Source organism: Callospermophilus lateralis, chromosome 17 (genome assembly GCF_048772815.1).
Source record: "Callospermophilus lateralis isolate mCalLat2 chromosome 17, mCalLat2.hap1, whole genome shotgun sequence".
NCBI classification, from domain to species: domain Eukaryota; kingdom Metazoa; phylum Chordata; class Mammalia; order Rodentia; family Sciuridae; genus Callospermophilus; species Callospermophilus lateralis.
Window position 1 is genome coordinate 29252734 of NC_135321.1, and position 26943 is coordinate 29279676.

Below are 26943 nucleotides of genomic sequence, written 5' to 3' on the forward strand. Positions count from 1 at the left end.
CCTCCTCTAAGATTGTTCTGGGTGGGTCTGTTAGTTGCAGCAGCAAAAAAGCTGACCAAAATCCTTAGTATTTAGCAACACTGAAATCATTTAAGTTCTTGTGCCTTTAACATACCCTTCTTGCAATTTCATATTCTGGCTTTCCTTTTCCTTTTCCTGCCTTGCCTCGCCTACCTCTTCAACTCAAATGCACTTCATCCAGAAAATATGTCTTGTCCTTCCAAGTGTAAGGAGGAAGTGAGACTGAAATCATACCAAGTATTTTTATCAGTCTCAAAAGAATGACATTAAAATACTACAGAAAAGAAAATCTGACAAATTTACAAATATGTGGAAATTAAAGACTATATTCTCAAACACCTGTGGGTCAAGGTAGAAATCACTAGGGAAATTAGAAAGTAATTAGGAATGAATGGAGATGAAAGCACAACAATCCAAAATTTACCTGTAGATGCTTACATTTAAAAAAAGGAAAAGAAAAGAAAGAAAGACCTTAGATTGCAGAGTGTGATGTCAGCAAGATGGACAGTAGGGGACAACCCTGTAAATATCCCCACAATGACAATAACTTGGCAGTCATCCACAGATGGTTCTTGGACTATTATTCAGAAATAAAAATGAATGAACAACTGATTATGGTACAGATGCTGAGGAAACATGAGATCTTGTTATGCCAAGTCAAAATGGACACCTATTTTGTGATTCCATTTATATAAGTATTTTGGATTAAATACCTTAGTCCATTTTCAAATTTTATCCCTGGTACTTTCAGTGTTGTATGTAGGAAATTGTCAAACACAAAATCATAAAGCTCTTTCTATTTTTCTATCTTTTCTTCCAAGAGTTTTACAGGTTTTATTATTATGTTTAGGTCTTTGATCTGTTTTGAGTTAATTTTTGTGTGTTGTAAAAGATGAGTCCAGCTTCACTCTTTCTTGCATTTGGATATCCAGTTTCCCTTTATCCATTTATCCTTTTCATTGACTCATCTTGGTCTTGGGACCCTTATTGAAAATCTGTTGACCATGTATCCCACCGTTTATTTCTAGATTCTGTATTCTGTGATTGGTCTGCATGTCTGTTTTCATGCAAGTATCACACTGTTTTGACTACTGTAGTTTTGTATTTAGTTTTGAAATTGGGAAATACAAAACTTAATTTTTGTTCTTTTTTTGAAATTATTTGTACTGTGTCTTAAGTTTCATATGATTTTTGTATGATTTTTTTTCAATTTCTGCAATTGGAATTTTTATAGGAATTGAATTAAATCTGTAGATTGCTTTGGGTAATATTAACATCTTAGTAATATTAACATTTTAGTAATATTAAATCTTGAAAACCATAAGCATAGAACATCTTTCTACTCTTTCGCAACATTTTGTAATATTCTTTGTTTAAGCTTTTACACCTTCAATTAAGTATATATCTATTCGATTTTGGAATTGATTTATTGATTTCAGTCTGTTCGTTGTTAATGTACACAAGCACAATTTTTGTTGTTAGTTTTTATTCTACAACTTAAATTCACTTATTGTGTATGTGCCTGTGGGTGTGTGTACGTAACCTTTAGGATGTTCTACACGTAAGATCATGTTATCTGTGAAAATATAATTTTACTCCTTTCCAACTTGAATCCTTTCTTTTTCTTCTTTCTTGCCTAATAGATCTGGCTGGGACTTCCAGCACTGTGTCTTTCTCCTGATTTCCTAGGAAAAGCTTTTAGTCTTTTACCATTATGAGGTTAGGATGTGATTTTGTGGTTCATGGTTAGAAAAGAATTGATGGACTTGTCCCAGCGATTGTTCTCAAGGGAATATCAAGGTTACCTGAGGTCAAGAAATTCTCCTGATGAAGAAAAAAAATCTACCCAACTATATTCTAACTACAAACCCTCTTTCCTATACATTCTTCTCAATCTGCTTACTTTTTTCTGGATAGTGTATCTGATTCTCTTACTTAGTAATTTGTTTAGAAATTCTTTGTTATAAAATCTAAAAAATATTCATGGCTTTTCCACTGGACATATTTTAATGTAAACTTTGTCTTGTGTTTTTCAGAAGATGCTTATAAGACTCAGGTTAGGATTGACAATGAGCCAGCTTATCTGGACATCTTGGACACTGCTGGCCAGGTAGGTGATACACTTCAGCTTCTCTAGTCACTGAGACAATTGAAGGCTTCAACCTCATATATGTGAGATGAGTTTATTCAAACAGGAAAACAAATTTGTAATACAAATAAAAAAATTGAACACAAAAAGACTTGGCATGAAAATGTGATGTATCATTGATTACCACCAAAAATATTTTAATATTATCTTAATTTTATAAATATAAAAGTGTACATTAAAGTATTAATGAAATCATAAAATAGTTTATTATTTTTTCTAGATACACATATAAAATTCTATTCTAGACCTCACTGTGAAAAAAGGAAGAGTTGGTTACCACAGTGTATGGAACCAAGGCTAAGGAGACATTTCAGTAATGTAAGCAATTTAGCATAACCTAATATGTTCCTGTGCCAACCTGTAGGCAGGAGGAGGAGGAAGATGGGGTAGAGGAGGAGAAAGAAGAGGAGGACAAAGAGGAAGAGAAATGATTTATGTGACATAAATAAAGAATTAAATCACTACAACAATTATAAGAACATGAGGAAGAGGAAGTACATAATAATTACAATATGTCAAAACCCTTATGGTATTTACAAGGAGGGTAGATGTTTCATTTAACTTCAAATGTTCAAAATAAGCACATTAAACATGTAAATCTATATATCAAGTTGCAAATACATACCATGCAACTTAAAAATGATCTGAAGGAAAAGGGAGGAACACGATAAAAATTTCAGTGCAATACAAGGAAGAAAATAAACAAAAAATAGGTGAAATATGTTGATAATATGTACATGGAAATATAAACATGTCAGATATCAAAATAAATAGAAACGGTTCTCTCTTTCCTGGAGTAGACAAGTATTGTCAATATTGTATTAAAAGAATGAAAAAGACTAATTTTATGTGGTTTAAAAGAATCACAATGGTAAAGTAAAGTGGCAAATCAAATAATGGAACAGTGCTCAATGGATGTAGCTCAGTTTGACAGCACTTTCCAAGCAAGCACAAGACCCTGGGTATGATTCCCAGTCCTAAGTCACTTATTTTATGTAACTACTTTTGGCCCTGGGTTTGATTCCCAGTCCAAAAAACAAACAAAGAAAAATAAAAAGATGAAAAGTGGGTTTAAGAGAGCCAAACCTAAAGCAGGCATACCTGTATTAACATCAGACAAAAGAGATATTATACAAACAGCATTATTGTACTGTAAAAGTTCTAGTTCGTAGTGAAGAAATTATCAGAAATAGTTTTAAATTATAATCTATAATATTAATAGCAATGGAGAGGATTGTGAAAAGCAAAATTATAAATCTAAAATCAAATCCAATGGAAGGTACTAACGCAGCTCTGTCAATAAGTGTTAGGTTGTAGAGTCGTGAAATGGAAAATTTGAAAACACATATAACCCAAATAGAATATTCTATCCAATACAAGAATCAACAATATTTTCACATGTTGTTTTATTTTCTATTGATTTCTAATCTTGCAAAGCATGTAATCTGTAGGAGACTGATTATTTGATGAATTTAGAATTTTACTTTGTGGCGTAGCATATGATGCATTTTTATAAAATGTTTAAGCTAGTGGTTATCTTTTTTGGTTATCACTTTTGGGGAAAGAGAAGAAGACAGGAAATGAGAGAAATACAAAATAAACACCAACTATACCTGCAATGATTTATGTTTTATTAAGTTTCCAATTAAATATAAAAAGTTATTCAGAGTTGAAAATCATGAATACACATGTTTTCATTATATTATTTTTCTTTGTCCTTAAAGATCTTACTAATTTTAAATATATTTTATGTTTTTCATCTATTTTATGTAACTACTTAAAATATAACTGCAGTAATTGGAATATTGATAATGTATAAGTCGCTAGAAATAAGTAGTCAATTTATATATTTATGAGTTATACAAAGACTATCTGAAATCAATATATTAACAAACTCATTTGTTTCTGGAGACATTTGGACAAGGAACTTAGGTGAAAAGATTGTTGAAACCATTGGGGGATATTTAGAATAGAAAAATAATTTCAATTATTTGAATGCCCTGCCTTATCTAAAGCAAAATATATGTGTTTTTCAGGGAAATTGGGGGCTCAATTTAAAAAAATTAAGAATGTTAAACTTTAAAACATTTTTCCAATGACTGAAATTGTCCAATGAAAAGTCTACTTTGAGAAAGAGAACAGCTGAATTACTGGAAATATCAACTAGAATTAAACATTTATAGAAAGTGAAATCCTTCACTTATCAAATAGTCATTTGGTTTATAATATTTATATAGACCTACCCGGTCCTAACCATGGTGCTAAGGTAATGGTGAATATTTCTCTTTCCTGTTGACAATTGGCTCAGCCATGTTATTGCTAAAGCCAGTGAAATGTAGACAGTTGAGAAAACACACTAATTTTGGACTAAAGTCTGTAGGGGTAGTAAAGGTGTTTTTGCTACTCTTCAAAGTACATGCTGCAGGTAACTCTTGGTTTCCAGAAAATGAAGAAAAATATGGAGCAGACCTAGCACTATCACAAAGAAAGAAGCAAAACCTAGTCTATCCAAGCCTGAGGAAGTTTTGCTCCAGCACCACACAGATTGCAAAGTAGAGAAATTATAAGCACTCATTTTTTTAAGACCCTAAGTTTGAAATGGTTTGTCATATAGCATTGTTGTGGAAATAACTGATCAATATGTATATTAGTAAAGCATTTTTTAGTTCAATATGGCTCAGAGAGTCTATCCACCTATCTGGTGGTAAATTGGTAAGTGATGAAAGATAAATTTAAGATAATATGCTCTGGTAACACTGAGAAACTTGCAAACACAATTAAAATGATAAAGCTATTAAATTTGTATACCATTAAATATTTTTCAAAGTATCAATTATGGTCAAACAGGAGTACATAAACCTAAACAGATGGTGATATGCTTGCTTCCAAACTGTTATTAAACCTACACAGGAGGAGGTGGTCTATACAGTTGATTTAACAGAACTTATGTCCCTACAGGTGATAGGAGAGAACACCATTGAAATTTTTTTAAATGATAACACATTTTTTTCTTTAGGTACTGTTGATTTTCATATTTATTGAAATTTAGCATCCTTACAGTAAAGACAAGGATTAGGTAGACAAGTTATTTTTAAACTCACCATCTAGAATACATATATTGTTATGCAAAACGTGAAGTGACTGTCCTCTTAGAGGCAATAAAGGAGGCCAAGTATCTACCAGTTTCGTGTTTATGCTTGTAGGGGTGACAAAGTTTTATCTCTTGCTACCTATGGCAAGGTTAATGTCTCCTAGAGCAAAATAGAAGAAAGCTTAAGAAAAGAAAAGCATAATAAAAATTTTAAAACAAGATCTTAGATGATATAGGAGCTTCACAGAATGATGAAACTTAAAAGATCCAGTCAAAGTTCCTCCATTTTTCCCATGCCTCCCCATCCTGTTATAGATCAGCATCCACTTCTCAGAGAGAACATTTAGCCTTTGGTCTTTTGGAATTGGCTTACTTCGCTTAGCATGATATTCTCCAACTCCATCCATTTACCTGCAAATACCATAATTTCATTTTTTTTAATGCTGAGTAATAGTCCATTGTGTGTAGGGAGGGTGCATGTGGGCAGGAACAGTGTTGTAATGAGATGGACATTATTACCCTATGACTTCACATATGGTGTCATACTATGTCGTGTACAACCATAGAAATGTAAAGTTGTGCTGCAATTGTGTACAATCATTCAAAATGCATCCTGCTGTCATATAAACCAAATTAAAATAAACTAATTAATTTTAAAAAGGAAAAATGATATTTTTATGCCTAAGTTTGATATGGAATGGACATCTATGGTAAGCACCATTAGATTAAAAGTATATGTAACCTAAGAAACAAACTGGGCTCAATTGAGCTAGGCCAGTTCTTCAAATTCTTTTTGGCTTCTCTTTGCCACAATCCTTATCACTTAATATAGGGCTGGATATCTGTCTTATGAGGGTCTTTAAAACAGGGGACAAGAGAAAGTCAGAAATACCTTTATGTTGTATAATTTTCTTAAGGCACCATATTTAGGGGGAGTGTGCCATGCAGTACCCCATGCTATACATATGGACTTGCAGTGCCACATAATTCCATGGAAGAAAGGTTGGGCATCACCAAAACTCAATTTGGAAAGAAGTTTTACTCTGCCATTCACCCAGGTCTTTCAGTTATCTCTTTCAGTGCTTAATTCTCCATCCAAATGTTCAGTAAGCCTACCTTTGACTACTTCCATTGTTCAGGAATTCTACTGCTGAAAGTAGACATTCTCTGGAAAGCTTTAATTTTTAGAAAGTATTATTGCTGTGAGCTAAAAATTTCTTCTCCATAGTTTACTCTTGATCCTTGACCAATCTCCTGAAATATTATATTACTCATTTTATAAATGGAAAATTAAGTCTCATAGAGTGTTAAGTGGCTTTCTTACTGCAGTACAGCAAGCTCTAGATCCAACTGTGACTAGAAGCCATCCACATTTCCACTCAAGCTCTTTCTTTTTTCTTTTCTCTTATGAAATCCCTTGTGTGTACCAAGGACTGCCATAGATCAAGAAAATGCAAGATAAAATAAAATACAGTGTGTGAATTCAAAATGCTTGTGTGGTTTGGGGCAGTGTGGACATGGTAATTAAAATTTGCAGCAAATTAGGATGAAGATTATAGAGGAAGTATGCAAATTTTGTTAAGGGATTATCTCAGACTTCTAATATAGCTAAGTTTAAAATAGAAGTTGTAAATATTCTTAAATGAAACTCTAAGAAAATATGTATATGAATTTAAATTTAATTATAACCATATTAAATCATACTCATCCACATAAGAAGTACTAAAAGTAATTCTTCTCCAAACACACCAGTTACCTCTCTGTGACAATCCATGAAATCCAGCCACTGAAACTTTCTAGACTTACACATCCTCCCAAATGTGGATACTACCTGGATTAAGTCATTCTGAAACAACATAGCTGTAATTTTATTTGGTTCATCCCCTAATCAACTCTGCAGTCAAAGTAGGTCCCTTAGCCCATCTGAACCTAATTTACTCATCTGTGAAATGAAAAAATTAAACTTGATCTCTAAGGTATCTTTCAGATTTAAACTCTGTGATTTTCTGAATTACCTCTGACCTGATTTGTACATTATTCTTTGAAAGCTTTAATCACTTTTTACCCTCAAGCTTTTAATTTATTTATTTGCTTATTTTTATTTTCAAGTTTCTGGTTTATCCTTAGAATTCTTTAGGACATGACACTTCAAGAATCATCCCATCTTACAAGTGGTTGTGAATATTTTAGGGTCTTAGAAGATGAAACCTGGGCTAGATTTCCCCACAATGGGCAAAGCTCTAATATAATCAAGCAGTACTACAAGAAGGGTATTTTAGACAGCTCCTCCTAATCGCATCCCAGGGCAAATGCTATGTGCCAACTCCTCAGTCAGTTTTCATTACATTTTGAGAGTTCTGATTATTTGATAGACACTATTTTACTAAAGTCAATCAAGTAATACCACATTAAAACTGAAAAATATGAGAATGTAGATCTTAATATTCTCAGTCTTGGATTTACTGAGAACTTTGTTCAGTTTGATGTTTTGTCAACTGGGTGCTAAGGAAGCATAGAGTTATCATCTTTCTATCTGCTTCCAACTCCAGTGTACGCACTTTACTGCTAGCTACTCAACACTGACTCTAAAACAGAGCTCCTGTGACATCATCTTCACATGGATATCTGTTTCATGTTCCTCTCAAATGATATCATGTAGGTATAGACTAGCTTCTGAAGAAATGAGACACATTTTAAGGAACTATTCTAAATCTAGAAATACATCATTATCTGAATGGCTTGCCATATAGTCATAACTCTGTGAGGAGAAGTAAAAGGCAATTTTTAAAAGATACTTAATAATATAGCTAAATATTAAAATGCAGACCATTATAAGCATTGCCATCAAAAGAATCAACAAATCTACTTTTTAAATAGGAAAAGACAAATAATATTCACAACCAGACTCAAGTCCTGAATTGATAGTTTGATCATCACCTTTAGTCTTGGGAAAGTAGGTCGGGTCATGGTGATCCCTTGTGTTGGATAGAGAGGCCTGAAAACGATTCACTATTAACACTAATGCAAATAGAATGGCCATGAATTCTGATTTTTTTCAAGGATATTTCAGGTTGGTACTGGCACCTGCTGTACAGCAATTAAAGCTTGTTATTTCTGTTTTTGGCACTGTGTTTCACTCAAAACTGCTCTGGTTTGTATAATGACTTACATAGTCATCCAGACTACAATCAAATTACTAGCTCTCCTTCTCTAATGAAGAAGCTCTAAAACTTCCTATGGTTTAAATATGCAAACAAGGAAAGCAAACTACTATAAGGAATACAACCAGAAACCAGAAATAAAACAAAAGTGATTTTTTAGTAGCCAAATGCCAAAAAAAACCCCATAAAATAAAGTTGATATGTTATTTATAAACTCTCTCATAACAAGGGAGACCATCAGTTTCTCATTCTGAGTCTATTTTGTATTAGGGTTAGATATAAGGTGTTGGTTACCTGTTTGTTTTGTTTTGTTTATCTTTTTGGTCTATAATTTTTAGAATAAAAACTTAAGAAGTGCACTTGTAGAAACAAATATTTTAATAGCCAAATGATCTAACAATTTATAACAGAAGAACAAGAGAATGTGATTTTAAAATACAAGCTAAAGCATAGGAAAGGTAGCAGAATACAACAGTTACTAATAGGGCATTATGTAAAATTGTGGATGTGTAACCGATGTGATTCTGCAATCTGTATTTGGGGTAAAAATGGGAGTTCATAACCCACTTGAATATAATGTATGAAATATGATATGTCAAGAGCTTTGTAATGTTTTGAACCACCAATAAAAAAAGAGAGAAAAAAAATAAAATAAAGCACAAAGCATGTTTTAGAAGCATGTAAGTATGGGTCCACCTGCTACAATGGCAAATGTTTCTAAGCTAAATGCAATAATGGCATTTGTGACTAATACTATAAAACTATCAAGAAATTATAATTATGATTTGTATTTTCTGCTAAAGAAAGCAAAAAGCATGCAATTTAAAAATTAGAAAAGTTAAACATACTTAAGGTGAAGTTTTAAAGGTAAAATTTCTATTGATTCAGGGGAAACAATTAGTCACACCATCAACTGTAGATTGATTTACAGATTCCAATGACAATATTCTTAATAATTCAGTGTCTTTGATGGTCAACTATATGAGGCTGTATCTCTATACATGCCTGAATGTATGTGAGTGTCTCATATTCCTAACACAAGTAATTGGAACATTTACAGGTTTGCATTGCTAGATTAATTGGTCCGTATTAATACAGAAAAATTAAATAAAACCCAGGCAATCCCTGACTATGGAGAACTTACACTTTTATTTTTGCACATATTTAAAAAAAAATTTAAAATTACAAAAAAAAAATGTTAAATTTCATTACCATATTATTAATCACTTCACCTCTTTACTTTTCTTATAGTGAATTTCATTACAAAATCATGCTTTAAGAATCTAATTACTCTCTAGTGTGATATGCAGAGCATTAAGATATATATTTATCATACATATTTTTTAGCTGAAACTTGGCAATTTTCAAGACTAAACTTGCCAAATTAAAAAATAAATTGATTTATGCTTGACATAAAAGTACTAAAATGACGACCAAGATTCTCTGAAGTATACTTTTGATGGAAATAGCTGAAAAACAGAATGTCAATGACTTCATATTTCATCTTTCAGCTTCTTTGTTGCTATTAATTCCTTCAGTATTCTACTTTCGTGGTGGACAATGCCAGATCTTTGTATCCTATAATTACTACTGGGCCACTGTGTAAACAGAGATTTCACTAAGAATAGTCCTTAGAGAAACTCCACAGTCAATTTGTAAATGTTTTCTATTGAATATTCATGATATGACTATAATTATGAATATTTAAAAAAATTTGAAGGGGGAGTAAAGGTCACAAATTACACTTTCCTCAGTTTACGAATAAAGACCCTATGGCACAAAAGAGGTAAATGGCTTATCCCATGTTTCATGGCTTCTAAATGCTGCAGATGGAGGCATCCTAACACTAACCCGTGAGTCAGTCCTACAATCCTGCAGGGATGCAGCTCTATTACCTCTTCTAAAAGTTACTCAGTGAAAATGAATATACTGAACTATCTGTAAGTGGTGATGCTTCCTATTTGTGTGTTACTTTTTTGGCAATGGCAATGATATTATGATTAAAGGAGATTTAGTTGGAAGCCAGCACAGAATATTGGCATGCACAATGGATAAAAAATTCAAGAGTAGTAAGAATAAAAAAAAAGGGAGAGAGAAAGAAATACTAGAAGTACAAGGGCTCATTTATTTCCATCCATTTGGCTTTATGCATTCTTTGTAATATTTTTCACAGAGGGTTTTATCTTTCCTAATTTTAAACATCAGAAGAATTTATTTGCAGTCTTTCCATGAGTTACATTGTCCATATATTTATCAATTAGGAAAGCTTTAATATCATGTTTGTGAAAAACGATGTTGCATTCTGTGAAATTTATATGAAGACTGAATGAGCAAGAACAACAGGCTGAGCCCTCACATTTGCTGTAACCCCAATAATGTCATGAAGGTGGGTCATGGCTAAATTTGCTATAATACCAAATGAAACACACAGGTCACATGACTTGTTTTTTTTCTCCTATCTGACATAAGCAAGAAATTAAGTATTAGACAAAATATTATCTCTTATTTACTTTCCCCTCGTGTTCAAAAGAGCTTGCATTAAACATTCTTTAAAACATTTTGTGTTCTATTATTCTCCAAACTAGTTTATTCTGTTTGGCAATGAGCTACTCTGTATAGGATATTGATTATGTTCTCTGAAAAGTACTAAAAGTTATGACAGATGCAAACAAATTTGAACAATATTTTCTGTCCTCAAGCAGTTTGGAACTTATTAGAACAGGCAAGATATAACAGTTAGTTAAGAGAAAGTGTCAACATACTATAAAGGTAGTTCTCAGTATAGTTTTAAGAATTACAATCAGCTATGTTTGCTTAGGTAAAATGAGAGCCACACACAAAAAAATAGATCAGGAGGGCTTCTATCAACATACTCCTCATATTCTGCTGGAATTATATTTACATACACAACTTCCAATATCCTACTCTCTTAAAAAATGTGGAAAATAATGCCTATCATTATAGACCTTCTAGCAATAAGACATTTTCTTGATAAAATGAAATCTTTTATTTTAAAAAAGTCCCTTTGAGATCTCTCTTTACTTCCATCATGATGCAATATTATGGTATTAAAACTTTTGTCTGTGCTCTTTTTAGGGTGACAGAGGTGAGGGGGAAGCAGAATGTGTTTGGAACATACTGGCTATCTGGAAAGCTTAAAGTGGTTAAGAAGGGTTCAGGGGAAAAGGAATGGGAAACTGGGTTTTGAGACTAATTTGAGACTACAGGAAGAAGTTTGGTACTTTCTTATAGATAGATAATATTTCTTCATTTTACAACCTTAGGTTCAACAGGTTGAAAAATATATGATGCTATGCTTTTAATGTGGTTTCACATACTGAAAGCTTGGTCCTCGGTGTAGTGCTGAATTCTTTAAGTGGGGGGGGGCGTGGTGTCTAGGGGATTACATCATTGGGACACTGACCTCAGAAGGTTCTATCGCTGGTCTGAGATATTTTGTGATAGCAACAGAAAATAGACTAAGACATTGATAATATTAGGTAGAAATCTTATCCATAAAGAAGGAAGTGAATTTAGCTGGAGTGAACGCTGAACTCTGAGTTAGGGAGACATGCTGCAGTAGAAAACCAGATGGAAAATACCAAAGTTCTCATAGTTGTTAAAATACAAAATGTTAACAAATTTAGTGTAAAGGTCTAATGGGTTTTTATTTGTAATTTTAGAATTAAGTAATACCTCATTCTATCTTACAGAATGAGTATCTTGCTGAGTTCAGCAGAGTAGACTGGCTTTTTAGTCAGAAAAGGGCTGAAGAAAGTGGAAGTATGAAATGAAAAGCAGATTGTTTCAGTTAGTTTCCTTACAGAGTTAAAAGGTGACTTCCTTATTTTGCCATCTCAGGTAAACCAGGCTCATTCTGATTGGTTGCTAGGAATGTGCTTGTTTTTCTTTTTTGTTTTTGAATACTGGCGCATTTCAGAGTTCAGTTCCATTATGTGGCACCAAGCAGAAGTGAGTCCATTGTGGTTTGGTGTGGTCCGCTGGGGTCCAGTGTAGGCAACGGAAGCCTCCCATAGCTTTGTTTCACACATTCCGTTCTTCATAACTGATGTATCAAAGTTGAACAAGTCTGTTTCCTTTATGAAATGAGCCTGTAAGCAAAGGATTGGCTTCTCCTTTTATGGCATTGCCCATTTCTGGTATCTTGTTAGCTGTATTATAGATACATCTGAACCATGTAATTTTTGTGGGAAGACATGATAAATCCAATTTTTGGTGGTGGTTGTTATTTAAGATTCCTGGTGAATTTGTTTTCTATCAAAACTATTCTTCTTCCTAAGAATTTTCAGCAGCCCTGGAAAATAAATGTATTGCATTTCATTTGAAATCTGGAAACAGATGGAATTTGGGAAACCAAACTTCTCCTTTAGAAGTCAATTCTTCAATTAGGCAGCAGAATTACTGAAACACTCTCATTCAAGAAACTTGTGTTATTTGTTGGACCAACTACCAATAAATAGCGTGCTGATTTTGACTTCAGTGAGCAACTGGAGACAAACTGTGACCAAAAGAGCTGGAAATTATATTGCTCCAGAGCAATTAAATGTCTTTAAAGTAAGTAAGAAACTTCTTCTAATCAATAAAATTTGATGAGGAGCCACTTTACATAGGACTATCCTGGAGACTGTTAATTCTGAATTCTTTTAAATGCAAATGAAAATGATAATGAATATCTCATTCAGAGACCACTCTCAGTAATAGGGGGTACATGTTAGAAGGACAGTTTGAAAATAACTGATGAGTCCACTCACGAGGCTAACAAGTGTCATTGGTATCACTAAAAAATCAAAAGGCAAGTTTTTCCTGCCAGGATCCTAAGCCCAAAATTTTGCACCCTGCTTTCTACTTTGAAGCAAAGCTGTTTGACTCTGAAAGGCTTTTTCAGATAAACATGCTTTCATACTCTCTACATAATACTTCTGTGAGTGGCTCTGACAGTTATCTGGAATCTTCCAGCTTATTATCCCAAAAACTCTATCCTCTCATCCTAAACCAATTCAAGTTTAAAGTGAAAGTTAAAATAGCTAATGGAAATTTGAAATTCATTTCTTTCAGTAATATTTTTAATGAGCCCATAAACTGAGTCCCTTACAAGATGAAAATGGTTTTACAACCATTTTAAATGTGTTTCCCATTTCAATTTCTTAATTTTTAAAAATTTTCCTATAATACAGGAAAGCCCTGTTTACAAAAAAAGTGCAAAGTGCCATTGCTTTTCTTTGCAGGTATCCAGATTTGACTTCAAAATCAAGTTGTGCTATGGGAAGCTCAAACAACTCCCTGAACAAGACTATTATTTTGTTTCAGATGAGTATAATGATAAGTGTGGTAGAGATCTGCTTCTATAGGTATCAGTGCTTTCACCCATGAACATTTCTCTCCTCTATTCTAATATCTGAAATTTCAGAGAAATGATTTGAGTCATGGAACAATTTAAAAAATGGGTAAGGTATTAATGAGAAAGTCATTTTTATCTAAAAAAAAATCTGTAAATGAGCTAAATTAAGCAAAACATCATCTTCTTATGAAGCTACAGAAAGTCAATAGGGACAATATCTTTCTGGGGACGGTGCTACGTAAAATGTACACTGGCTCTTCCCACCGAGAAGATACCGTTTAAGGAGGTTCTTCTATTGACTGATGTAAAAATGTCAGATAACTCCATTTTAGGAGTTTCTTCACTTTGTGGCTCTGGTAAGACCATAGAAAATAAGAGCACATTGGTGGTTTGAAGGATATGTTGATAAAATTTAACTGTGTAGTCAAGTCACACATAGGAGTCAAATGTCCTCAAAGTAGGTCAATGGAATAATATTTTGCCTGCTCTCTTGATGGTGTTAGGTACCATGTCTGGTCCTACCTTATCTTGCACTTTAGCTATAGATAAAAGTGCAGTTGCAATTGGAAGTCAGTTAGCAGAACGTAGTATTTGAGTAAGCTTGGCTGAACCACTCTAAGTCTTGATCAGAGTTTGCACTAACATAGTAGGAAAGCAAAATTCTCTGTTGAGGCTAAAATGGTAATTATGTATAGCAGTATGTTGATTAGCCATATTGTCTACTCATTTCCAAACCTCAATCTCTGGTAACAATCTTAAGACTTTTTCTAGCCAAATTCTTGTTGAACTTCGAGAGAAGAAAATGCAAAATTTGAGATACTTAGAAAAAACTCAAGTTCTTGAGATGTTTTCACTATAGGTTTCAGGTACATGCCTGATGAATATATAGAACCTATAACATTTATGGTTTTCTATTTTTATTTTTCTAGGTATAAATTCTACTAACTAGAATGAATTTTATGGTTTTCCCCAGGCTGGGCACCATGCTACAACATGGAGGTTGAGGCAGGAGGATTGCGAGTTCAAAGTCAGCCTCAGCAAAAGTGAGGCACTAAGCAACCCAGTGAGACCCTGTCTCTAAATAAAATACAAAATAGGCCTGGGGATATGGCTCAGTTGTTGAGTGCTCCTGTGTTCAATCCCTGGTACCTCACCCCCCAAAAAAGTTTTTCCCCAGAACTGTATCCTCTGATCATTCCTGGAATAAGATAGTTTTCAAATAGGTACCACATCCACAATCCTACAAATCAGACTCCTCAAAATTCGAAGAAACATTTAGAAACATAAATAATGAAGAAGAAACAAGTAACAAAATAATTTTAGCATTAAAAGAAACTTTAGAAGATGATTAAAATTTGCAATTAGATTTAAGGTTTTTGAAGATTATGTTTAATTATAGGAAGTTTTGTGTGTGTGTGTGCATGTGTGTGTGTGTGCTCGCACATGTGTGCATGCATGCGCCCATTGTGGAAATCATGAGCAGTGACCTCTTTATGAAAAACAAACAAACGAATGTACATAATCACTGGTAACATCAAATAGTATGTAATCTTGATAGATATGTGTCCGTCCACGTTATTTTTATAGGACCTGATAAGAAAGTGTAACATGATGTCTTTCTATGTCATTAACATTTTAAAGCTGATATAAACCTTCAGTTTGGACTCATGATTATTTATGAATAGTACTGTAAGCACTGGCAATAGCTCAAAGAATTTACCCCAATTATACATGTCTTCTAGGACTTTTGTCATGCAAATATGTTAATGATGCTAGATAATATACACATCTATGAAAAGTCTCAAAGTTCCTTCTGAGGTAATATTTGGTACAGCAGAACTTTGTGAAGTTCCTGTTTCCTTGAGAACATATCAATAAGTGAAGTTTCCAAGGGGTTTAAGATATTCTAATTAATCTATAAAAATGAACTTTCTAGTTGTTGATATAATTTATATTTTTTAAAATATCTTCTTTTACCTCATTACCTATTTGGTACTATATACTTTTATCTTTCCTTTGAACTTATGCTAAATTTAATTGGATGAAGAGTTATTGGTTGATGGCTTCATCAAGGGTTCCCCACATGTGGAAGTCTTCCTAGTCATAGTCCCAGAAATTTCCAAATCGGTTATTTTCCAAAGGCTATAATGTTCTCAGGTTGTTGTTGATTCCCTTTGGAACTGTTAAACCCTAAGCAACAGTTTATAGTGCAAGTAAATTATGAATTTTTATTAATGCAATGGTTTCATCACATGAATAAGTCTAAATGGAGTGCAGTGACCTAAATCTGACAAATGACTGGTCCCCATAGCCTGTTAGGATAATAACAGCATTCTAGCCTGGATTTTCAATTCTGCTTTGCTACAAGATAGAATGAACATCTCTTAATATGTAAATCACAGAAAGTAGACTAATGTGTGAAAATTTTCAATAAGCCACAAAACTGTCATTTTAAAGTTAGCATCTGATTAGGATCTAGAATGAAAGCTATAACTATGTTAACTGTAAAACTCAAGATTAATGGTGTAATATTTGTCACACTATCATTATGTATTTTAATCCTTGAAATAAAAAAAGAAGTTTTGCTGTATTTTTAAGTCTTAGAAAAGTGTTTTTATTCATTATTTTAAATGGACAGTTTTAATATTGAACAAGTTCCTGTAGTTTATAGCCCTAGCATTTAAAAAGTGAAAGAATTAGCCTGCAAATTGTTTGTAAACATTAAAAATAACCAATTTATGATGAAACTGCATATAAAAATGTCTATGGGGCCAGGTATGGCCCAGTGACTCCAGAGGCTGAGACAGGAAATGGTGAGTTCAAAGCCAGTCTCAGCAACTTAGTAAGACCCAGTCTCCAAGTAAAATATAAAAAGGGCTAGCAATGGGACTCAGTGGTTATGTGCCCCTGGCTTCAATCCCTGGTTAAAAAAAAAAAAAAAAAAAAGTACAGGCAAAAGGCAGAGATGACCTCACTACATGAAATTTGGTATATTACACAAGAAGATGTAAATTAAGCAAAAATAAATGAACAATTAGAACTGTGTAAAAGGAACCCGGCCTAACACGGAGAGTTACCATTACTGAAGGCTATATGTTAAGATATAAACTTGAGGTCATGAGCAGATTTGGGAGAAATCAAAATGATTTCAAGTATGTAATGTGATATGTGGGTATGTTTGTAGTTGGAGAAAAGGCGGTAACTTTGTTAACTTAGAGATACCCATCATTCCTTAGACAGATGACATGTGATGGATCATGTGCCAAACAGGGATAAAAAATCCATCTACTCATGAAATCAAGTTAATCATTTTGAATTTACTTCTAGGAGTAAGGAGACATCATTGACTCAGTGGAAAAAAAAATTGAAGTTGTATTAATAAGTGCTGGCCCTGGAATAATGTAGAAAAAAAACTAAGGAGATGATAACTACAGAAAGATTATTAAAAGACTTTACAGAATTCCAGGCTAGGAATGGTGGTTTAAAAAAATGTGGCACCTTCCAGAGTAAACATAAATATAGAAATAAGGTTTGTGGATAGGTCCTGGAGTTGCAATTAGCTGTAATTCATGGTATAGGTATGGCCTGAAATTTCAGTATTATTAGTTGTCAAAGTATATTTAATAAGATTGTTTTACAGTAAAGCACTTTTCCCAGGTTTCATGGAAAATATTCCTTTTTTAGTCAGGGATCATCAGTATAGGCTGTGTTGTTATATTACATCTTGCTTGGCTGATCTTTCAGAATTGATGTTCTTATTTAATTACCAGAATATAGTTAAATGGGCATTTCTAGTTTCTGGATGCCTGTGTAGGTACCAGAAGGCTAAATAATTTTCTAGATATTTTTCAGCATAAGCAAAATCTTCAGCCCTATATAGAACAGCAGATAAGAATGGCTGGGGTGTGGTTGCGAAATTACATTTAAAAATAGTAATTGTTATCTAGTAAGTGTTGAAATTTGGGAAATTTACAAGATGCTGATCTTAAAATAAAATTTTTATAAGAAATTTATTTTTGTAGACTTTGTGTTTTTTTTTTTTTTGTAAACTTGCAAATTGTAGGCAATCCTGGCTTCCAAAGCCTTTGATAGAAAACTTCACTCTGTTGTTGCTACCTATTACAATAGGAGCTCTTTTAACCAGCCTGCCCTTTAACTCACTCACCAGGTTAACCAGTGACCTGTGCTCCTTTCTAAAATCATAATGATCCTTATTTCCAGTTCTGCACATGCTGGCAGCAAATTACTCTGTTATGCCTTAAAATGCTTACTGAGAGCTCATTATGTTTGCCCCCTAATCAGTTTATACCAAGTACATGATTTTGTAATTATTTAAATTAAATATATTACACAAACTGACAAAATACTGTGAGAAAGGAGTGAATACTTACACAAAACGGGGTGTTTTGAAATGATATATTATCCATGAGTTTCAGCTTTCCCTCACCTTCCAAATTATTGTTGAAGTAAGGGATTTACAAGGTAATTTTAAAATTTGGCATTTGAAAATCCACAATTCTGAATTCCTATACATTCAGTGTGTCTTAAATCGTTGCTCCACTTTAATGATATCAAAACTTTCAAGCATGAAGAATGCATTATGGATGCTTTATGCAAAAATATAGCTCAATTTGGCAGACTTATTTTTAAAGAGGGGGCATGTTGGCTTACCATCAAAGATTGGAAGATAAATATACATTTGTGTGTTTTAAATGAATATAAAATGTTTAATATATGTATCATTTAAAATTATTCTACTTTTTAAGTGATGTCTTTCATAAAGCTAGCTATGGTTTATCATTGTCCCTAAGTGACCCTAGTCATACAATAGCCAAGCCATGAAAGACTTTTTCCTGAATCACCAGTAGATATTCTGCTTCTAGATCTTTACTGACTTTGCTAACTGGACAATGGTTTTCGTGATTTTCAGTCAAACTCCCACCTACCTTGTCCTCATCTCTCTCAGCACCCTTCAGTGACACCCAGACTCACAACTCACATCAGAGTCAAAACTTTCACTTCTGCCTTATGCTGCCTATTGCAAGTTGTGTGTGGTGAAATATTGAGTACATCTGAGAATTTTCTTATTATTATTATTTTCCTCTGCTAGGTACCAGGAGAGTAATAATCCAGATAGCACCAGGTGCAAGCAAAACCTCATCCAAGAGACTGCTTGCTGCCCGCTGCCCACTGATGGTGCAGCTCCTTGGAATAATTAAAACAGGCAATTTGACTACAGATGCATTTCTCTTGTTAATCATCAGGTCATTAGCCTTAATAAGATCAATCTGTGATTAGATTTGCCATATCTCAAACCGATGAAATGGAGCAGAGAGGAAATCAAATTCCAAGTACATATTTCATTTATTGCTAACCTTCATCTGATGCCACAAAGCCTGAGTAGTTTGTAGAGGTTACAGATGCATTCTCTCCATGCCTAAGTGATCAGAGACTCAGCAGAATGACAGCAAAGGGGGAACACATCGAGAATAAGGAGGACTAATTTAGTGATCAGCACTTGTTTATGGGACACTGAGCCGGTTGGCTGAATTATTGGTGGTGTGACCTATTTCTTTTAATCATTAGTGTACTCCAGCAGGGATATATGGGTAGAACTAACATTGCTGTTCTGGTGCAGAGTGTGTGTGTGTGTGTGTGTGTGTGTGTGTGTGTGTGTGAGAGAGAGAGAGAGAGAGAGAGAGAGAGAGAGAGAGAGAGAGAGATCGATCGATCCTTGGATGTTCAGGATCGATTCAAAACCCAAAGCAAACCTGTCTTCTGATCACCCAGAGATTCAGTCTTTACTAAAGTTAAAATTTTGGAGAATGACAGAATTCATTTGCAATAGTTCCTTAGCTCATGTTAGGATGACTTGGGGCACCTTTGAAGATTCTGAGTTGATGAACCTTGAAAAATATAATAAATTGAAAAAAGTCAGATGAAAAATCACATATTTTTACTTACATGCATTTTTCACAATAGGTGAAAAGCCTTAGAGACAGAAATTAGATCAATGGTTACCAGGAGCTGAGGAGAGAGCATATAAGGAATGGGTTGGGGTGATGAAAACACATTGGATTTAGTGGCGATGGTTACACAACTTTTGAACACGCTAAAAAATAATGAATTGCATATCTTAACCTTAATTTCATGCTGTTTAAAACTTAGGAAAAAAAACACCTTAGTTCCTCTTTGTTTAAAAACTAAGGAAAAAAAAAAAGCTATGTGGTAGCTGGGCCTGGTGGCACACACCAGTAATCTGAGTGGCTCTGGTGGCTGTGGCAGGAGGTTCCCAAATTCAAAGGCAGCCTCAGCAATTTAGCAAGGCCTGACTCAAGATAAAGTATAAAAAGGGCTGGAGATAAGTAAAAGATGGCTGAAAGCCTAAAAACAGACCATCTGCTTTCTATGGAAGTTTTAGAGGAGTCTGAACCCTGAATGAGGAAGAATGTGCTTCAAAAGGATCATGCGCTTGATCAAGATCTGACCCTTCATCTGCCTGCTTTCTTCTGGAAGTTGGTACCCTCTAGAAATTTGGTTTACTGGTTTAAAATAATGTCACTTTTATTGATCTCTCTATCTTTGCATGCTTCTTTATGAAATGTTTTTCTTTTGATCTCAGGAACTACAGAGCATAAATTCTTGTTTGCAAGGGATTATGTTCAGCAAATTTGTGAGATTTTTTTCCCCAAATCTTATTCAAGGAATAGAATCCCTTTTCAAGATTCACAAAGCATAGGACCTCTGCTCATTCTGGAACCGAGGAATACAGAAGAACTCTGGGTATCATCTGGTCTTTATAATTTTACCATTAGTATTTTAGTTTTAAATTCCACACTTTCTGATACCTTTATAAAACCTTTATTTATAGAGAATATCACTGATTTTTTTAAAGAAAACATTGGGTATCACATCTAAATTTGAGAGAAGTTGATTGGTATATTAAAGGCAGAGACTGAAGTGTCCTGAGTTGTTTAGGATTACAGAGCACTTCCATGTGTGTGTCTTGATGGTTTCCTAAGAAGTAAATGGTCTCCACTAAAGTTGGGGCTGTTGGTGTCCTTTTAAGCTTTCCTGCCCCTCTGAGGTTAGAACCAGTGATCAGGGGATGCCAAGTGGTTCTGACTCCTCTATAGATGCCTCTCTCACTTTAATAATGTCCTTTGGTAATGTCCTCCTGCTTTCTAAAAGCAAACACTGTGTTTGGTTTTATGTAGGTATCATCTACTTCTGGTGACACTGAGGGCTCACTCTTCAGTAAAATACCATTCCCTTCCCCTTTGTTTTTCTATACAATTCAATATGTCATTTTTTTAAACCACAGATTGAATCAAGGGGTGTTTAATCACCAACCCACATCCCTAGCCTTTTTTACTTTTTTATTCAGAAACAGGGTCTCACTAAGTTGTTTAGGCCCTTGCTAAGTGGCTGAGGCTGACTTTGAAATTACGATCCTTCTCCTCAGCCTCTCAAATTCCTGGGATGACAGGCATGTTCCACCACATCAGAAAAGATGTCCTTTTTTTGAGAGATTATATTTGTATATCTTTAAGATAGAATACAATAACTTAATATATGTAAACAATGAGTAATGATAATATTAGGGCAAAAAGCATTTCATTCTCTGTAAACATTGATCATTTCTGTGTGTTGGGAACTTTCAGACCTCTCTAGTTATTTTGAAATATATACAAGAACTAATTCCTCTCATCTGTGTTTTGGTGCTCCTTAACTAACTTCTTTCAATTCCTTTTCCCCCCTTCTCTTCCCAGTTCTCAGTGATCACTATTTAACTTCGTTTTCCTATGAGACCAACTTTTTATTTCCACAAACATGTGACAATATGTGTATTTGATTTTCAGTGTCTGGCTTAATTTTAGTTATCATAATGATCTCCAGTGCTATTCATGTGGTCCTAGATGACAGGATTTCATTTTATTGTATGGTTAAATAGTATTCCATTGTGTATATGAACCACATTTTTGTTGTTCATTCATCAATAATTAGGATAATTAGGTTGTATACATTTCTTGGTTATTATGAATACTGCTGCAGTAAACATGGAGTATAGATGTCTCTTTGACATACTGATTTCATTTTCTTGGGATACACTCTTAGCATTGGAATTCTTGGATAACATTGTAGTTCTCTTTCTAGTTTGGAGGGAATTTCAATACCGTTTTCCATAATGGTTATACTAATTTACATTCTGGCCAACAAATTGCAAGTATTCCATTTTCTCTGCATCCTCATTTGCTCTTGTCATTTTTCCTTTTTGATAATAACCATTCTTACTGAAGTGAGGTGACATCTCACTATGTTTTTTATTTTTTTCCCCCAATGATTAATGATGTTCAACAATTTTCATATGCTGGCCATTCCTATGTCCTCTTTTGAAAAATGTCTATTTAGTATGGTTGCCAACTTTTTAATTAGGCTATTTTGTTGTTGATGATGATGATACTGAAGTTTTAGAGTCCCTTATATATTCTGAATATTAATTCCTTGCCAGATATATAGTTTGCAGTAACTTCTTCCATCCTATAAGTTCTCTCTTTAATGATTGCTACCCTTGCTGTGCAGAAGCATTTTAGTTTAATATACTACTGTTTTCTGCTTGTAACTTTTATTGTCCTTTCCTTTTTTTGTTTTGTTTTGTTTTGCTTTTGTTTTTATAGCTTGCTGTGTTTTCATGTTCTTCTCTAAATAAAACAATCGTTGCCCATTTCAATGTCCTTGTATTTCCCTGCTTTCTTCTAGTAGTTTCAAAGTTCAGGCCTTGCATTTAATTCTTTAATCAATTTTGAGTTGATGTTTGTACCTGGTAAAAATAGAAGTCTAGTTGCATTCTTCAACATGTGAATAACCAATTTTCCCAGCATGATTATTTGAAAAGGCTGTCCTTTCTCCAATGCATGTTCTTAGCAATTTTGTTGAAAATCATTTCACCTAGAAATGCGTGGATCTACTTCTAGGATCTCTGTTGTCTTTTGTTGTTCTATGGATCTGTTTTGTTTTATTGCCACTACAATGCTGTTTTGATTACTATAGTTCTTTAGTATATTTTGACATCAGATAATGTAATTCCTATTGCTTTGTTCTTTTTTCTCAAGATGCCATTTTCTATTCAGGGTTATGATGTTTTATACAACTCTTATGATTGCCTTTTCAAATTCTGTGAAGAATGACATAATTTTTTTTTTTTTGTATTTTAGTAGGGATTTTATTGAATCTCTAGATCACCTTGAGTAGTGTGGGCATTTTAACAATATTGATTCTTCCAATCCATGAACATGACATATCTTTTCCTCTCTCTTCTTTTTCTCCTCTAATATTTTTATTCATTTTAGAAATGTTTTATTTCTTTGGCTAAATTTATTCTTAGGCGTTAACCAATGCTACTGATTTTTGTGGATAGATAGTGTTTGCATCAAGAAGAAGAATCTTTGTCAGGCATGGTGGTGCACACCTATAATCCCAGCAGCTCTGGGGACTGAGGCAGGAGGATTGCAACTTCATGACCAGTCTTAAGAACTTTGTGGGAACCTCAACAACTTAGTGAGGCACTGTATTAAAAGAGGTCAAGGGCTGAGAGCAGTGGTATATGCCTATAATCCCAGTGACTCAGAGAGATTGAGGTAGAGGATTATAAATTTGGGGTCTGACACAGAAATTTAGCAAGGCATTAACTATCTTTTCAAGGCCCTGCCTCTATAAATAAATATATATTTTTTAAAGGGCTGGGGATGTGACTCAGTGGTAAAACCTCAGTATCAAATAATAATAATAACAACAACAACAACAATATTAAAATTTAAATTAAGTAGATGAAAAGGACTGGAGATGTAGCTAAGTGGTAGAGTGTTCCTGGATTCAAGTCCTAGAACAACATGAGTTTTATTTTTAAAGGAGCAATATATTGGAATCTTTAATAGTGCTAGTAACATTTTGTTTCTTAAGTTTCTTAAATTGGTGTCCTGTATATTATAGATGACATATATTTGTGTTTTGTTTTAGAGTATGTGTAATTTTGTAATTAATAGAGTTATAAGACTATGTCTTATTGTCAAAAGATGATTAACAATTCAGAATGGAGTAATTGACATTTTTGCATAAACAAGTGTGCAGAAGGAAGTGTCCTGAATTGTTTAGAGGGTTGGGAAAAGAAGGGCAGGTGACTGAGAGTGCTATTTTTTGTTATAAACCTTATGATATGATTTAAATTTTTACCTCTTGTGTATGAGCTGCTTGGATTTAAAAATAACAAAAAATAATAGAGCTGCTGAGACAATCTTTCCCTCCTGTGGTTGTGAGTAGTAGATTTTTATTCTTTTCTTCTTGTTTATATATGCTCCTTTCAGAAATTGAGATTCAGTAAGATTTTTTCTTTCTTATTCAACTGAAATTACTCTTTAAATGTTCTCGCCACCAGAGAGACAAGTCTCAGATCATTAAGTCCAAGGAATGATGTAGTTCTGTCCTTTTGCATATCCTTCACTCAGAGTTTTCCCCAACTCTCAGAGGAATGGTTGCCAGTTTATGAAGCACCTGCACCACATCACCTACAGACTTCTGGAGCAGGAAAACGTGGTACGATTTGGTTCTTTTTGGTTTGGAAGCCTTGTTCTGTGTAGCAGGGCATCTAATTAGAGTTCTTAGTTGTGAATATTACTGCAGGAATCTCTATTTTAATTTCTCCCCAGCTGTGCAGCTGGCTAAAACACAGATGGGAAGTAGAGCTGTGGGAAATCAGAAGAATTGAAAAGTGAGTTGAAAAACCAGTGAAGCTTTAACAAGAGAAGAGTTGCTTTGAGAGTTCTAAGCTCCCCTGGTGGGCGGGATTGTCTGGCTTTCTCATTTCCTTTCCCATACTTTGGGATTCAGTTTATGTGTTAAAGTATTATGGGGGAAGGGGATGATGGTCATTTGAGGGTGACCTAAGAGAAGGGTCCTGAAATTAGAATGCTTGCTTGCTTTGGGCTTGCTCTAGCTGAAAGGGCAATGCCCCATCTGAATTGTTTTTCTCCTGACTTTCCTCTGGTTAAAATGAGCAGATAATTTATCATCCAGACTATGGTTCAGACTATAAGGGATACATTAAAAATAACGAAGGCACATCAGGCATAATCCAGGATTGTTTGGGCAAACTGGAATATTCCCTAGTTTGCATTCCCCGCAGGTCCTTTGCTAGAGTACAAGTGCCCTTTCCAAACTTACATTTGTGTCCTGTCTTCTATTTTCATCCTTCCATTGTCCCTGGCTCATTCTCAGACTGATAATTCAATAAGAAAATAAGTTCTAATCGTGGTCCTAGGACCTGACACCTGGTAATTTATGCTGAGTGGCAAAGTGTCCTGTGTTCCTAGAACTTTTAGTCTTTAGTCTATTGCCAAGGAAGATCAAATATCAAAGACAAACCCCTGAGAGTAAAGGCATTAAGAGGCAAACTCCCCTTTTTCCTCTTACTACCTAAGCTTACTGGTGCCTTGGGAAATTTAATATTTAATATGCAAGAGCGTTCTATTATTTAAGAAAATTATTTTCATCCCTTGTTTTGCTTCTCTCTTTAGCTTAAAGATGTCACAAATCCTTCAATATTATCTGCATAAATGTAATTTATTCCAATTTAAAACATATATATGCCACATTTAGAATTGTAGGAGGTATGGCATATCATACAAATGCAGAAATAAGCCTGCTAAAAACCACATTATGTAAGTAGTTCTGCTAATCTTGTTTACTTAGGAATAATCCATCTAAAATTTATAAAAATGCATACACATTATATATATATATATATATATATATATATATACATCTATATGAAACATATAAATGAAATATCTAGAAGAGTTATTCAATTCAGATCTTAGGTATGGGATACAATATAGAGCAAAATAATTGCAGGATATGGGATATGATATGTGGTAAAAGTAATGGCATTTACCCCTGAAATAAGAACAATTTACATTTTATTGTTCTGTTGACTTAAATATATTTTATATATTGCTATTATGAACATTGAACAGCATGTTCTGTATCAATTCTCAGTCACTCTGCAATTCTCTGTCCTGATGCAGTCTGGACCATCCTTTGTACCTGTGCACTTTTCAGTGTCTGACTCCTTTGCCTGATTCCTGCTTGCTATGCTGGTATAGTAGTAGCACTCCCCAATTTATGACTTCATTCTTTGTAAGAAAATCCTTCATTTCTGAATCTCTATGTTTTAAAATTTCTATTAACTTTAGACTTTATCAAGTGATTTTGAAGAGGGTTTACTCCTTCTAATATACCATGCAAAATCCGAGTCATGAAATGGCATAGGAAGTAACAAAGGTTAATTCAAGAAATCCAAAACAAACCACTAAAGAAACTCAATTCCATTTTCTTAATGTGCTCAGCCATGGGCAATGAGAGACTTACTCATTGAATTGTAAATAATCAACCAGCCAGTCACAACATCCACAAACAATTTGACCTGGATTACACAAATGAATTAATCAATCCAGCTGTCAACTTTGTTTTGAAGACAAGGAATTCAGTTTAAGTCTTCTGTCCAAATGGAAGCACTGGCCACTCACCATCTCTGCATCTCAATTCCCAACATTTGCTAATACTCTTATGTGCTCTTAAAACAAATTTCTCCCAAGTGGATCAGGAGTTAACATAAATCTATATTTCCAATGAATCATTCACTGGTCTGTTCAGTTACAAGTTTTGCCATATCTCTTCATATTCAGTCCGACTTTTCATATTGAGACAGAGAAGAATGTTGTTCATCATTAATGTTTTTCAAATTGCTGTTACTTTTTACAGTTTATCTGTAAACACTCTGCAATGATCTCACCCACTATTCTGACAAGATTTTTCTTCTCTTTACCCACTATTCAGACAAGATTTTTCTTCTCATCCCTATCTTGCTTCTGCTCCAAAATACGTTTTGCTAAGTAAGGAAAGAAAAGTATAGAACCAACATAAAAAAAAAAAAAAAGGCCATCTTCTTTTGAATTTCTAAAAGCCTATGAATCTGTTAACTTAACCCGAATGAGTGATTTTCAAAACTAATATTGCATTTTTCTGGGGAGGGGTGAGGGTATGGTGGGTAATCTTTGAATCATGACTAATTCCACTTCCATTACATCTCTTCTCAGCAGGATACTTT

At 33.9% G+C, this 26943-nt stretch overlaps 1 protein-coding gene across 1 annotated transcript in view; it reads left to right on the forward strand.

The window, feature by feature from the left end:
- The window catches only part of Rit2 (Ras like without CAAX 2), a 325091-nt gene that overhangs the window by 120288 nt on the left and 177860 nt on the right, over positions 1 to 26943 (forward strand). Inside the window, exon 3 of the mRNA XM_076836867.1 lies at positions 2058 to 2131. Within this exon, the coding sequence (XP_076692982.1) occupies positions 2058 to 2131 (74 nt within the window). The remainder of the gene's footprint in view (positions 1 to 2057; positions 2132 to 26943) is intronic.